Source organism: Orbicella franksi, chromosome 1 (assembly GCF_964199315.1).
Source record: "Orbicella franksi chromosome 1, jaOrbFran1.1, whole genome shotgun sequence".
Classification (NCBI taxonomy): domain Eukaryota; kingdom Metazoa; phylum Cnidaria; class Anthozoa; order Scleractinia; family Merulinidae; genus Orbicella; species Orbicella franksi.
Genome location: NC_138145.1, coordinates 20,779,764 through 20,796,311, shown reverse-complemented (window position 1 = coordinate 20,796,311; position 16,548 = coordinate 20,779,764). Strand labels below are relative to the sequence as shown.

At 39.6% G+C, this 16,548-nt stretch overlaps 1 protein-coding gene and 1 pseudogene across 2 annotated transcripts; both read left to right on the top strand.

Moving 5' to 3' along the window:
- The first annotated feature begins 8,509 nt into the window (after positions 1-8,509).
- Positions 8,510-10,185, top strand: LOC145496769 (uncharacterized). The gene is made up of 2 exons (XM_081476516.1): positions 8,510-8,600; positions 9,040-10,185. Exons 1-2 carry the CDS (start codon positions 8,528-8,530, stop codon positions 9,267-9,269), a joined length of 303 nt encoding a protein of 100 aa, XP_081332642.1. The 5' UTR covers positions 8,510-8,527; the 3' UTR covers positions 9,270-10,185.
- A 2,661-nt stretch (positions 10,186-12,846) lies between these two features.
- LOC145496480 (ZP domain-containing protein-like) lies at positions 12,847-16,448 on the top strand (annotated as a pseudogene). Its single transcript, XR_014050554.1, has 6 exons — positions 12,847-13,098; positions 13,195-13,595; positions 13,780-14,010; positions 14,328-14,480; positions 14,730-14,863; positions 15,303-16,448. The product of XR_014050554.1 is annotated as a ZP domain-containing protein-like (transcript).
- The last annotated feature ends 100 nt before the right edge of the window (positions 16,449-16,548 follow it).

Below are 16,548 nucleotides of genomic sequence, written 5' to 3'. Positions count from 1 at the left end.
GAAAATCTCGTGCAACTTGTGGAAACCCCTAACTGTAGCAGATCAGGGGTAAAATGCTGACTATATATAGTCTTATTTCCATTATCGGTTGCTTAACGTAAACTGGGTTATTCAGGCTAATCGCAGTGAATGTCTGCGCTCCGATCGGAGCCTGAATATCACTCAGGTTAGCCAGAATGACGCTCCGGTTAGCCTGTTCACTGTTATCTCTCAGTTATGGAAATTAATGGTAACGCGGTCTGCATTTTCCCCCAGTCCGCATCCTGCAGTCTGCAGTCCGCAATCCGCAGTCTGTGTTTTACACTGACCCCTTTCCATTCTCGGACTTTTCCACAAACCGCACTTCGAACTCTACACTCTGTACCCCACATTTTCTGTCTGACTGAGTAGTTCATAATTACCACAAAACCAGTCAGTGGAACAGCATGGCTTCGATAAGTTTTTCCCTTCGTGCACCGCTTTAGTGCTTTGCATGGGGTCTTTCACGCCTGCAAAAATGAAACAGGCTTCAATTTCAAAGCTGCTTAAGTTGTGTACAAGACAACGATGACCAGATTCATGTCTTCACATCTTTCTCAGGATCTTCCACTAATATAATTATTCACTTGCAAAAATGAAACGTGTTAATTAAATACACTTAACTACCTTTACGAATCAACTACTGCCCAGCTAGGTTTCCAGCTTGCAATAAAGTAGTTATTTGTCAATAGCTGATTGACTCTTTGAAATTCAGGCTTCCAAAGTGCTTGTTCAGCGCCTCTTCTTTAAACAATAATAAGCCATTGTTTAAAGAATCCACAAATGCCATCACGTAGGTAGTACCCCGGGGTCAGCATTTCATTTTCCCTCATTTCCAAAAATTTGCGCAGCATGGAAACATGCTTATGTCCTTTCTATGGTGTAAAAAAATTCGATCATCATAAAAAATTTTTTTCAACAGTCACTCTTGCGGTTCACGTTGAACACGAATTGCTACAATGGCTTTCAACGAGCGTCAGTTCTCCTAACATGCATGGTCCGCTTAACATGACTGAGGTTGTTATAGGTTTGGAATTAAATCTACGCCGTTTGTAGTTAATACCCAGAGCATAAGGTACAAACTAAAGCAATTAAGTTAACTTCCTTTGATGATCAAGTAGTTAGGAGTGATATTCAGTGTGCCTTGTTTTTTTGTTTTAATACGGCGTATCTCGGAAATAACACGACAGGAATTTGAAAGCATTTCCTAATAAAGTATTCACACAAACAACTCCTTATAGTGTCTTAAAATAGAATAACTGAAACGTCCTTTGATGATCCAATAGGTTCAGTTCAAAGGGTGACGTTCAGTGTATTGTTCAATTTTGTATTACTTTTTCCTGCATTCAGTATAAGAGCGATATGAAACACTTGATACTGACAGAAATGGATTCTGTACTTCCGCAACGAAATGAACAAAAATTGCAATTCGCATCAATCGGCAGACCATTTCTAAAGACTTCGCATCAGTGCCGATGGGATGCCATAACATAAGCCACACCATAGTAAGCAAGAACAATAGTAAGCTACATGCATGGAAATAATAGACTGTTTTCAATAATCTAACAAGTGAATGGATTTTCTGAAACTGTTCAGTGATTGGTTTTAGTGCGCAGTTTGTCAGTTTTGACTGACAGGTAAAAGTTACGAGGTTCAGCAGCTCACAACGTTTGTAGGAAATGAATTCGAGCCAAGGCTAATCACGTTTTCGACATCTCCAACGACATGATGCACTGGGCCTTAGTAGCTGTACTGATAATTTAATTCTCTTTTGACGCTTTCTGTGATCGGCAATGGTACTGTTATGAGAAAGTATTCCACCCGGCCCTGTCATCATACAACGACATTTTAGATCTAGCTTCTAACTTTGCAATGTTTTGTCCTGATTTCAGAACCTCCGGCTGGTGTTACAGTTACATGTGGTGACTATGTTATCGAAGTGTCGATTGAAAAGGCATTATATCCGTCCTTAGAGGCGAACCGGCTGCGTTTTTTACTCCTCATCAGCTGGTTGTCAAGCCACACAAACCTCCACGCATTTGTATGTCAGCACTTCTTTGCATGGCTGCGGGACACTGTTCCTCGAAACGGGAAACAGTCTTGTTTTCTCGAATGTCGTTGTACAAGACGCAGTACCACTCCAAGGATCTGGCGCTGGATCTGGAGATTATGGCTCCGCGGCCGTGATCACTCGAGATCACGATTTTGACCTTCCTTTCGAATGCACCTACTCGAGGAAGAAGATTCTTAGCTTGCAGTTCGTTCCTGAAGGGAGAGTAGAGATACCTGACGTGGGTATGAAGAAGTTTAGCTTTTGACGTCGCTTCATTGGGAAACACAGAGTGTTTGAAAACATGAAACACGGTTTGAAGCCTTTAAGAGGTGCCCTCTGTAATTTTCAACTATGGCCATTTGGACCAGAAAAAATCAAATTCCTCAAACTTTCTCAGATCAATGGTCTAGATAAGTGATTCACAAAAATATAACTTTCAGTTCAATTCGATTCGTATTTTAGCGCTGGGGCCACCATCTTGGTTTTGCCCCTCTGAGAGGGCTTTCAGCGGCCATTTTAGGGCACATTTTTAACAATTTGCCATACAAAGAAAACGATCTAAATCCGGGTAAAAACCCTTTATTCGAGACAAGCAAATGTTTCTTGTTACATTGAGAGGCTGTTTTGGCAATTTGATCATCACCTGATTTTTCTACAGAATTTTAAATTTCTTCCCTTTCGGACTACTCATGAAGCGCCACAAAATAGGCGAAGTTTAAAGGAAAATATCGCCAAAAGTACATCACTTGAGATCCCAAAACTACCCTCCACTTAAAGAGCAATGTCTCACCTGTAGAAACATGCAATAAAATTTTGGGGCAGTTAAAACTGTAAAATGTTAGAAGAAGAAGTTTAAGCTGTGTTTTTGTCAACAAAGACCGCCGTCCCAATTAGCATAGTAACATGAAAATAACGATGTACAGAGAAAATAATGATATATTCCACTTACCTCGCGACATGTCGACAACTGGATGTTCCACGATGCCTCATGTTATAATTATTTCCAGTATGTTTCAGCCGCATTTTCGGTGATTAGTGTACGAAATCACTCTCAGACATCGCCACGGTTAAGCAGATTTCAACTCTCCGAGGCCCGCTTCATAACATCTATCAATATTATTTGTCTTTCGCCTCATAAGCCGCTGTTTACAAGAAGTTTAACAATTTGCTGAGATCCTAACTGACCCAGAAGTCTGTTAGCAGCCTTTAAAATCCTCCTCTTAATCGAGGATTCTCATCAAGAACTCGTTTAAGCTCAGTTCTGTTTTGATCTGTTGTGCACCCGCCATCATTCCACAGATTGCGTTACATTTGACAAATGCGCATTCCAACGGGTAGGGGTAGGGTGGATAGGGAGTGAAAATGTAACCGACATTAAAGCCATTTTACGCATTTCTGTGGCTAAACTAGTAACTGGCTTTGCCAGAATGATTTGAACATGAGCTTCTGCTTGCAGGTATTTTCCAGGTTATTTTTGTAGGGTAGGGGGGGGGGGGGGGGGGTCTTTTATTAATAAAAAAAGAAAAAAAGAAAACGATAGACAGTATCAGGTCAAAAGATTATGATCTGTGTATCTTGATCAGCTTTATCAGTTCATCATTGAGGCCAGTGAGGCCCTATTAGGGGTTTTCAGGATACTGGATATTTGGGTAAAAAGTTAATAGGATGCATGAAATTTAGGAGAAATATTAATGGGGTAGAGCATGTTTAGATCAGATAAAACAGGACATTAATTGAGTAGGGAAACGTTGAGCTGGATTTAACAGGATACAAGATATTTAGGACACAAATTAACAGGATAAGGGATACACCGACACCCCTCCCCCCCTCCCCCACAATGGGGCCTCAACAATGGTCAGCTAGGTAAAGGTAAAAAGGTAAAAGGTAAAATCTTTATTTAGACACGGTATTTCCTTCAGGACTATACAATATTTAATTTAAATAAATCTAACTACCTAACTAATTTAATATTTTAGGATGAAATAAATGTATGTCAACTGCAATAAGCATTTATTCTGGACTCTTAGTACTTATGTCACGGTGGAATATGAAAGTTTTGTATCAGATTTTAGGGGTTTTAAGGTTAGGTAACGCAGCTCCTTGTTAGTAATTTCGAAGCCCACACTTGTTACACTGAATAGATAGATAAAGACGAGGCTGGAGAAATAAACAGAGAATGAAATGTGTCCCGAATTCTGTACCGTTTAACACGAATTTCTTACATGGCAACCTTTGTGTCTGCAAAGAGATCAAGGCACAACATTCCACACTATATTTGTAAACAGCTATCCTAATCTCATTGACAGCCATTAGTTTTTGACGAGAATTTTCATTTATTACCAATAGAATACGGATAGAACTCCAATAAAAAGCCCCTTCCTTGTGTTTTTTTTGTTCAGCATTATACTTGTGTCTTTCGCTGCCCGAAATGCCATCAAATGCTGTGAAAGGCAACAGACTGACAAGCAGTGCGCAAGAAAAGTTTTTCTCAGGTCAGGAAACGGCCATAAAAGTCGAAGCAATTACTGTAGCACAAAAGATGAGGCGCTCAAAATGTGAGGCCAGAATTAGGCGGTTCACCTGTGATGAGTTTCTGACTCCTTGCCACGTTTAATCCCTCCTCCCGAGAATGGCTTCAAAGCTTAGAAACACACAGGAGAAGGTCCTCCAAGAAGACACAACAACCGCTGAGAATCAAGCTGCAGATATTTTTGAAAGTGTCAGTTAATTCATCCAATTGCTTATGACTCATTCAACTTGTGTGCCTTAAACGCATCTATAATGTCTTTAAAAAGCTAAGCGTCAACATTAGTGCTTCGCTCGATAGATGCGGGTATTTTAAAGCGCCCTGCATAGGGTTGAAAACTAGTCCTGTGCAGACATGCAGCTGTGCTCCATCACAGAACTGAACGACATTAGCGGCTGTGGGGTGCCTCAGGCTCATAACGAATGGTGCCTACAAAAGATCCGCCAGATTAAGAAAACGTGGAAAAAGTACATCTTAGCCAGGGTTATTAGAATCCAAAAAGAAAACTGGGGGTAGTCATCAATTTTTCCGAGATAATTAGCTACTGCTGACGGTAGCATTTTTCTGAAAAAAAGGTAAAGATATTTCTTCACAGATTCTCCTAAGGTTCGCCTTTACATGCAGAAAACTAAACATATTAAAAAACATCTTTAAACTACGTGGTAAGTGGTAACATAAAAACCACTTTTGATATGTATTTAATAACAGAATCGTCGCAACAGCACTCCTCTGGCTTAGCCAAAATACAGTCTACATAACTTTTCCTCACAGCCAAAAACTAATGCATTGTCGAATAGGCTTGCCACTTCCAATTCATACCATAAAATGTAGCTGTAATCACCCCTTTGTTAAAAGTTAAAGGAGTTGTTTCATCCTTTCGAAAACTTTGTCGGTGTCCGTTACTTTTTTTCCTGTTACTTTCCAAGTAATTTAAACATTGACGTCTCTCGCAGTTGTTTTGCGCGCGCATTATGCCATCTACAGTCGAATTTCAGTATGATTTTTTCTACGGATACGATAAGAGGTAGTTTTTCAGCTGGAAGCCGTTCACAGTTAGTGCTTAGCGATATGCTGCTTTTCTGGTAATCCCGGTTTTAGTACAGGCTCGTAATTTTAGTGCGAAATTTGTTTCGGCCACAATAGAATTTTTTTTAAGTCGCACGCTTGGTAGGGTAGTTAATTACGTCACTAGTTCCAACCCAAGCGCGTGCCTGGCGTTTAAACCATGCCTAAAAAAGAAGGTACCGTCCTTAACTGCCCTTCAGTAATTTTCTGAGCATTTTCTTTAGATGGAAAAGTGACACGGTTAAGAAAATGTAAGAAGTTTCAATAAAACGTCGCTTATCATTACTTCCTGCGCGCTATTCGTCAGTCTGTTGTCTTTTGCAAAATTTGATGGCACTTCCGGCAGTGAAAGACACAACTGTCCCGCTTTATCTGATCTAAACATGCTCTACCGCATTAATTTTTGTCCTAAATTTCTTGCATCCTGTTAATTTCTCACCCAAATATCCAGTATCCTGAAAACCCCTAATAGGGCCTAACTGATGAACTGATAAAGCTGATCAAAATACAGATCATAATCTTTTGACTTGGTACTGTCCATCGTTTTCTTTTTTTCTTTTTTTATTAATAAAAGACCCCCCCCCCCCCCCCTACCCTACAAAAATAACCTGGAAAATACCTGCAAGCAGAAGCTCATGTTCAAATCATTCTGGCAAAGCCAGTTACTAGTTTAGCCACAGAAATGCGTAAAATGGCTTTAACGTCGGTTACATTTTCACTCCCTATCCACCCTACCCCTACCCGTTGGAATGCGCATTTGTCAAATGTAACGCAATCTGTGGAATGATGGCGGGTGCACAACAGATCAAAACAGAACTGAGCTTAAACGAGTTCTTGATGAGAATCCTCGATTAAGAGGAGGATTTTAAAGGCTGCTAACAGACTTCTGGGTCAGTTAGGATCTCAGCAAATTGTTAAACTTCTTGTAAACAGCGGCTTATGAGGCGAAAGACAAATAATATTGATAGATGTTATGAAGCGGGCCTCGGAGAGTTGAAATCTGCTTAACCGTGGCGATGTCTGAGAGTGATTTCGTACACTAATCACCGAAAATGCGGCTGAAACATACTGGAAATAATTATAACATGAGGCATCGTGGAACATCCAGTTGTCGACATGTCGCGAGGTAAGTGGAATATATCATTATTTTCTCTGTACATCGTTATTTTCATGTTACTATGCTAATTGGGACGGCGGTCTTTGTTGACAAAAACACAGCTTAAACTTCTTCTTCTAACATTTTACAGTTTTAACTGCCCCAAAATTTTATTGCATGTTTCTACAGGTGAGACATTGCTCTTTAAGTGGAGGGTAGTTTTGGGATCTCAAGTGATGTACTTTTGGCGATATTTTCCTTTAAACTTCGCCTATTTTGTGGCGCTTCATGAGTAGTCCGAAAGGGAAGAAATTTAAAATTCTGTAGAAAAATCAGGTGATGATCAAATTGCCAAAACAGCCTCTCAATGTAACAAGAAACATTTGCTTGTCTCGAATAAAGGGTTTTTACCCGGATTTAGATCGTTTTCTTTGTATGGCAAATTGTTAAAAATGTGCCCTAAAATGGCCGCTGAAAGCCCTCTCAGAGGGGCAAAACCAAGATGGTGGCCCCAGCGCTAAAATACGAATCGAATTGAACTGAAAGTTATATTTTTGTGAATCACTTATCTAGACCATTGATCTGAGAAAGTTTGAGGAATTTGATTTTTTCTGGTCCAAATGGCCATAGTTGAAAATTACAGAGGGCGCCTCTTAAATGTAACTGGCCAGACCATAAATAACGTACCGAATCAACCCTTTCAATGTGATTTTGAATACATGAAAATGACTGATCTATTTGTAACGTTATTTTTCAGTGGAATTCGGCGACCTCACCTTCACATTCGATGTCTACAAAACTTCAGCTCATCATATTCAACAGCCTACACTAACGATGAATTTCCAGTTGAAGTGACCCTCAATGATTACATGTATTTTGAGTACAGCGTAGAGTCCACTGCTGACCTGGTTGTATTCGCTCTGACTGTTAAGGCCACTCCAGAAGCAAGTTTCTATTCGTCACCCCATTACTCTATTGTAGAAAATGGGTAGGTATATAATAGGTACATGAAGACCTGGTGAATTAAGCACCATCATGAAAGCCTTATTTATGTAGTGCTGTGATTAAGTGAGTCACTGGAGTTAATCAGTATTCCATCCATCGATCATTTTTCCTCTTTTAGTCCATAGCTTAATTCGAGGCATCTCAGTTTCGATTAGAACGTCCTATAGCTCTCTTAATTAAATCCTGCTTATTCAATTTGTATTGCCCATAAAACAGGCAACTTGGTTGTTGCAACGTTTCTTAATTAAAGAACCACCCACCCATTTAGTAGTGTAACAGAACGGGTATGTTTTTTGATAGATGTCCAAGCGATACAACTTTGGAACACGACTACGACGGGTCCCGCTACTATCAAAGACTCAAGTTTCGAGCATTCAGATTCTTCAATAACTACGATTCGTATTACATCTACTTGGAACTGTTGGCCTGTCACGTTAACTCTCTGAATTCCAGGTTAGTTATTGTTAGCTAACATTAGTTTTCTGACTGAGAAAGTGAGCCAGCAATCAAAAACCTTTTACACTGGTCAGAGTGGTGTTTGCATAGCTGAACGCAGTAAAATTGTGACACTGAACCTAGATCAGACTGGGCTGTGCAGAAATAATCCAACACGTAGCTCGGTAACACAGCCTTGCTGAGAACCTTTTAAAAAGAATTTCAGAGTTGAGGTAATTAACTTCTTTGCAATCTGTCAACTTTAAGGTGCAATCAAGGATGCTTGAGAGGGAGCAGCGGGAGAAAGAAAAGAGAGGTGGAAGAAGAAATGAGCACATCGGACAGTTATCTTATCAAAAGAGGGCCTCTGCTGATAAAAGAAAGGCCGAAGGAAAGTGCAGGTATAGTAATTAACTGAAATCAGAATTTCTATAATTCAAAAAGCGCATGTTTAGACCAGAAGGAATGTAAAACTTTCCAAGAATTCCAAGATTAAAAGTGGCCATGCAGCGTAAGTCATAGGAAAACTTTGCAAGAACCCCGCATCAAGCTGGAAGCGTTGAGAAATACAGACACCTGTGTTCCCGTATTCAAAGATTAGAGCTATACCTTTGACGTAGACAAAAAAAATTATCTCTTCCAATTAAACGAAAATATACTGCTTTTACAACTTTAACTTCCACGACAAAAGTCTTATCAATATTGCGGCAGAAAAAAAAGCCATTATACGCGAACCATGCATGCATTTTCGAAATTTAATCTTGAGCTGTTAGTATTCTTCACAATCAGCAAGTAAAATTTGTTATCCCTCACATGTTTTTCTGGTGTCTCTACATGTAGATACAGGCAAGCAATCTGCGGCCGTAATTGGAGGCGCAGCGGCCGCTGGTGGTTTAGCCTTGGTTGCAATCATAGCCCTGGCTGTTTTGTTTGTCAAGTACCGCATTGCACGGCTTTTGCTGAACAGGAACAAGATTGGAGACCTGTACGCCACCCAAGACGAGCAGATGAGCAGAGAAAATGCTTATATCCAGGAGGATGACATGATCGAAAACACTGACGAGATGTGAAGCCAAAAAAAAAACGTTACCTGTGATTTTGAGAAGCCATTTTGTTAGGACCGGCAAGAGGCGGTGCTGCTAAATTCCTCACGTTTTATACGCACTGCAATGTAGTGTCCGTGATTGGCGAATGAACATTAAAAAGTAACTAATCAGGAAAACGACAAGGAGTACCATAGTTTTTAGAATTTTTCGCTTCTATCCTGCGTTATCTTTCTTGAGAGTTAAGGGAAATATGGCGTCCAAAAAAAATAATTTCTCAGCTCACTCAGATCACTTTTCAAACTAAATAAAAATTGCTGTTAGTTTTAGTAAAGTCTACTTGAGATCATATTGTATTGCGTCTGCATGAAACGACTCATAGTTGGTAACTTTATAATGTCGCCACTACGACTAAGCGAAAAAGTTCGCGTACATAAGTATTCTCGAGATTAGCAAAGTCAAGTTATATGACCAAAATATAATCATACACGTGATAATTTTGTGGACAAAACAAAAGATAATCTAAAGTTTCGTGAAATTTGACAATAGTCAACCGACAGTGTTAAAACACCAAAAGCCATCTACCGATATATTTTGAGCAATGTATGCTGTTAACTGAGTACACACAATCAAGGATATCTATGTTTTTTCGGTTATTACAAGAGTTAAGTAAAGTTGTGTTCAGAAGAGCACAGTGAGGGTCAGAAGAAGACAAACTCTGATCTGTATAAGTATGCTAAGTTCTAACTGACGAACTTATATTGTTCAGGTTCACCTTCCATGCGTTGTACATATAATTACATGTGTAACAGAGTTCAGTTGTAGTCAAAGTACTTTTACTTTTATAAGTATTTCTCACCCAACTTTAAGAAAGTAGGAAACAAATATGACATATATTCGTAAGCACGAAATAAATATATTTTCGTATATGGTAATGTGCCCTGATTTAGTCTTGGGAAGAATTTGAAAAAGTCATGGCGGTGAAGGCGTTTCGATCTTATGGAAATTTACCGTCGCTTGCATCTAAGCGTGAACACGCGACGCCGAAACATGCTCTAATTGGGTGTTAAACATGGCATGATCATTGGTGTTAAACATGGTCATCAATCATTTGAAGTTTAGCAGACCGTGGTGCGAACTTTCGCGCTAAAAGTTCAGCACACGAACTGGCAGAAAGGTTGGACATTGAAGACTTGTGTCAATATGCATACATACGCCTTTCAGGAAAGTAGTTTTACTTCTAGTATAACCATGAAAATATATTGGTATCGTCCGTATTTGTTGATCGTGAACATTTTGAGCGCGAAAGTTCGAGTTACGGTCTGCTAAACTTCAAATATTTGATGACCAATCATGCCACGTTTGACACCCAATCAGAACATGTTTCGGCGACACGTGTTCATGCTTAGATGGAAGCGATGGTAGTTTCTCAGTTTAACTTTAAATGCCTAGCTATCCTTGGAGAAGGGAAAATTTTGGGAAGACCGAGACCAAATGCCCATGTACGTACATAATCTTTATTCACAAAGCAATCTTAAGATAAAAGTCTTCAATTGAATCAGGGCCGTTTGTAGTATCTGTTACATCCAATTAGTATGTGCACACACTGCACCCTTATACAGCCTGCGGTAATTCTTGAATAGCTTTTAGTGGCTGCATTAACGTAGCTTCACAATAATGATTGATTTGAATTCACAGAGGACTCGGTATTCTACAAAAGCCGCTTTCTCAAAGGTGCGACGGTAGCTAACCACAGACAATTTTGAAAATTAGTTCGAGCTACACATCTATTTCCGCGTATGAGTAGTAAATTAAAATAAGAATTCAAAAACTGAAACCCAAAGATCAAATTTGTAAACAAGATTTAGTTTATTTCTCCATAACCACCTTTCTATGAACAGCTGCCTAGCGCCCTTACTGCCCAGCAGTTCAATCAGTGTGACGTCAACACTTCCGGTTAACGAAACTGCTACAGTTGATTTCCCAATAATTTCTCAATTCTTTCTTAATATAAGAATCGCATCGACTATACTGTTGAAATATTTTGTGGTAACTCAAATTCGTGATGAAAGGAAAACACTTTTACTTCTTATCACTACTGCTTCACTTAAAACGCTGGCACAGCAAAGATTAACTGAACACTCCAAGAGCCTATTGTTACCTCTCCGCCAGCGGGGGTTCATACCTTAAACCAACCCTGACAAAAACAAAACTAATCACTTAGGGAACTGTCTGTCAATTATAATGAGTTAGTATGCATGAGTTTCTTTTTCGGGCAATAATAGCGTCTTTTGTCTTTACAGAGCAGATTCTTCTTGAAGCCCTGCTAACGGATGTCATGTTGTCGGAAAATGGAGCAAACCTTCGTTTAGCCAATACCCGCGTGTAATAATAAAGGGCGTGGGGGAGGGGAAGAGAAGGTAGAAGAGCTAACTTTACAGCTTAAGTTGTTCAAAACCACGTTAAGTTCTTTCTCGACAGCAAGTCTAGAGACTTTCAGTTTAATATCATTACTTATCAAAAGTAGTCTGCCATATATCTGGTATATTATATTATTGAATCGATCACATATTTCAGTTCATGGTTACTTTAATTTCAACAGAAATGAGCTTCAAAAAATGCGGTTTTCCAAAACGTCTCCAGGCTATGGATAATTTGTTAGTAGACGATGTATACGCCTCAATGATTTTGATTGGCAGCTTCAAAGTTAGCTTGCCGTGCTTTGAGCGCTTGTTATACTGACCTTGATTTTTATTCACTGAGAAGTCAGGTAAAATAAACGCGAAGCAGGTTCTTCAATAACAAGATGACGAGCTGCGAGTCAGCGAGCTTCCTTTCTCTCCTGACTCTCCTGCTATGGCTATCGTCGGCGGGAGCATCGCATTTTCGTTTTGGTAGTATCTCATGGGCTCCGACTCCGGGCTCCAGCAGCAACACGGTAGAGTACTACACCCAACATCACACCAGCCACTAATTATAAGTAGATAGGCAAAGCCCGTAATGATCATTTAGAATATAGTTATAATGGGATCGCTTCATGGAGATACTTTGAGCGATTGCTGCTCATTTGTTGAAAAGTTTTTAGCAGAAACTTTCTGGCTCGCTACTCTTGAATGCTCTTGGATACTAGAGAAGCAAATAAGCATAATAGAATATCGGAAACTTCCTTTGATGATCAAGTAGTTAAGCGTGATATTCAGTGTCTGCCTTGTTTTTTTGTTTTAATACGGCGTATCTCGGAAATAACACGACAGGAATTTGAAAGCATTTCCTAATAAAGTATTCACACAAACAACTCCTTATAGTGTCTTAAAATAGAATAACTGGAACGTCCTTTGATGATCCAATAGGTTCAGTTCAAAGGGTGACGTTCAGTGTCTTGTTCAATTTTGTATTACTTTTTCCTGCATTCAGTATAAGAGCTATAAGAAACACTTGGTACTGACAGAAATGGATTCTGTACTTCCGCAACAAAATGAACAAAAATTGCAATTCGCATCAATCGGCAGACCATTTCTAAAGACTTCGCATCAGTGCCGATGGGATACCATAGCATAAGCCACACCATAGTAAGCAAGAACAATAGTAAGCTACATGCATGGAAATAATAGACTGTTTTCAATAATCTAACAAGTGAATGGATTTTCTGAAACTGTTCAGTGATTGGTTTTAGTGCGCAGTTTGTCAGTTTTGACTGACAGGTAAAAGTTACGAGGTTCAGCAGCTCACAACGTTTGTAGGAAATGAATTCGAGCCAAGGCTAATCACGTTTTCGACATCTCCAACGACATGATGCACTGGGCCTTAGTAGCTGTACTGATAATTTCTCTTTTGACGCTTTCTGTGATCGGCAATGGTACTGTAATGAGAAAGTGTTCCACCCGGCCCTGTCATCATGCAACGACATTTTAGATCTAGCTTCTAACTTTGCAATGTTTTGTCCTGATTTCAGAACCTCCGGCTGGTGTTACAGTTACATGTGGTGACTATGTTATCGAAGTGTCGATTGAAAAGGCATTATATCCGTCCTTAGAGGCGAACCGGCTGCGTTTTTTACTCCTCATCAGCTGGTTGTCAAGCCACACAAACCTCCACGCATTTGTATGTCAGCACTTCTTTGCATGGCTACGGGACACTTCCTCGAAACGGGAAACAGTCTTGTTTTCTCGAATGTCGTTGTACAAGACGTAGTACCACTCCAAGGATCTGGCGCTGGATCTGGAGATTATGGCTCCGCGGCCGTGATCACTCGAGATCACGATTTTGACCTTCCTTTCGAATGCACCTACTCGAGGAAGAAGATTCTTAGCTTGCAGTTCGTTCCTGAAGGGAGAGTAGAGATACCTGACGTGGGTATGAAGAAGTTTAGCTTTTGACGTCGCTTCATTGGGAAACACAGAGTGTTTGAAAACATGTAACACGGTTTGAAGCCTTTAAATGTAGCTAGTCAGACCATACATAACGTACCGAATCAACCCTTTCAATGTGATTTTGAATACATGAAAATGACTGATCTATTTGTAACGTTATTTTTCAGTGGAATTCGGCGACCTCACCTTCACATTCGATGTCTACAAAACTTCAGCTCATCATATTCAACAGCCTACACTAACGATGAATTTCCAGTTGAAGTGACCCTCAATGATTACATGTATTTTGAGTACAGCGTAGAGTCCACTGCTGACCTGGTTGTATTCGCTCTGACTGTTAAGGCCACTCCAGAAGCAAGTTTCTATTCGTCACCCCATTACTCTATTGTAGAAAATGGGTAGGTATATAATAGGTACATGAAGACCTGGTGAATTAAGCACCATCATGAAAGCCTTATTTATGTAGTGCTGTGATTAAGTGAGTCACTGGAGTTAATCAGTATTCCATCCATCGATCATTTTTCCTCTTTTAGTCCATAGCTTAATTCGAGGCATCTCAGTTTCGATTAGAACGTCCTATAGCTCTCTTAATTAAATCCTGCTTATTCAATTTGTATTGCCCATAAAACAGGCAACTTGGTTGTTGCAACGTTTCTTAATTAAAGAACCACCCACCCATTTAGTAGTGTAACAGAACGGGTATGTTTTTTGATAGATGTCCAAGCGATACAACTTTGGAACACGACTACGACGGGTCCCGCTACTATCAAAGACTCAAGTTTCGAGCATTCAGATTCTTCAATAACTACGATTCGTATTACATCCACTTGGAACTGTTGGCCTGTCACGTTAACTCTCTGAATTCCAGGTTAGTTATTGTTAGCTAACATTAGTTTTCTGACTGAGAAAGTGAGCCAGCAATCAAAAACCTTTTACACTGGTCAGAGTGGTGTTTGCATAGCTGAACTCAGTAAAATTGTGACACTGAGCCTAGATCAGACTGGGCTGTGCAGAAATAATCCAGCACGTAGCTCAGTAACACAGCCTTGCTAAGAACTGTTTCAAAAGAATTTCAGAGTTGAGGTAGTTAACTTCTTTGCAATCTGTCAACTTTAAGGTGCAATCAAGGATGTTTGAGAGGGAGCAGCGGGAGAAAGAAAAGAGAGGTGGAAGAAGAAATGAGCACATCGGACAGTTATCTTATCAAAAGAGGGCCTCTGCTGATAAAAGAAAAGCCGAAGGAAAGTGCAGGTATAGTAATTAACTGAAATCAGAATTTCTATAATTCAAAAAGCGCATGTTTAGACCAGAAGGAATGCAAAACTTTCCAAGAATTCCAAGATTAAAAGTGGCCATGCAGCGTAAGTCATAGGAAAACTTTGCAAGAACCCCACATCAAGCTGGAAGCGTTGAGAAATACAGACACCTGTGTTCCCGTATTCAAAGATTAGAGCTATACCTTTGACGTAGACAAAAAAAATTATCTCTTCCAATTAAACGAAAATATACTGCTTTTACAACTTTAACTTCCACGACAAAAGTCTTATCAATATTGCGGCAGAAAAAAAAGCCATTATACGCGAACCATGCATGTATTTTCGAAATTTAATCTTAAGCTGTTAGTATTCTTCACAATCAGCAAGTAAAATTTGTTATCCCTCACATGTTTTTCTGGTGTCTCTACATGTAGATACAGGCAAGCAATCTGCGGCCGTAATTGGAGGCGTAGCGGCCGCTGGTGGTTTAGCCTTGGTTGCAATCATAGCCCTGGCTGTTTTGTTTGTCAAGTACCGCATTGCACGGCTTTTGCTGAACAGGAACAAGATTGGAGACCTGTACGCCACCCAAGACGAGCAGATGAGCAGAGAAAATGCTTATATCCAGGAGGATGACATGATCGAAAACACTGACGAGATGTGAAGCCAAAAAAAAAACGTTACCTGTGATTTTGAGAAGCCATTTTGTTAGGACCGGCAAGAGGCGGTGCTGCTAAATTCCTCACGTTTTACACGCACTGCAATGTAGTGTCCGTGATTGGCGAATGAACATTAAAAAGTAACTAATCAGGAAAACGACAAGGAGTACCATAGTTTTTAGAATTTTTCGCTTCTATCCTGCGTTATCTTTCTTGAGAGTTAAGGGAAATATGGCGTCCAAAAAAAATAATTTCTCAGCTCACTCAGATCACTTTTCAAACTAAATAAAAATTGCTGTTAGTTTTAGTAAAGTCTACTTGAGATCATATTGTATTGCGTCTGCATGAAACGACTCATAGTTGGTAACTTTATAATGTCGCCACTACGACTAAGCGAAAAAGTTCGCGTACATAAGTATTCTCGAGATTAGCAAAGTCAAGTTATATGACCAAAATATAATCATACACGTGATAATTTTGTGGACAAAACAAAAGATAATCTAAAGTTTCGTGAAATTTGACAATAGTCAACCGACAGTGTTAAAACACCAAAAGCCATCTACCGATATATTTTGAGCAATGTATGCTGTTAACTGAGTACACACAATCAAGGATATCTATGTTTTTTCGGTTATTACAAGAGTTAAGTAAAGTTGTGTTCAGAAGAGCACAGTGAGGGTCAGAAGAAGACAAACTCTGATCTGTATAAGTATGCTAAGTTCTAACTGACGAACTTATATTGTTCAGGTTCACCTTCCATGCGTTGTACATATAATTACATGTGTAACAGAGTTCAGTTGTAGTCAAAGTACTTTTACTTTTATAAGTATTTCTCACCCAACTTTAAGAAAGTAGGAAACAAATATGACATATATTCGTAAGCACGAAATAAATATATTTTCGTATATGGTAATGTGCCCTGATTTAGTCTTGGGAAGAATTTGAAAAAGTCATGGCGGTGAAGGCGTTTCGATCTTATGGAAATTTACCGTCGCTTGCATCTAAGCGTGAACACGCGACA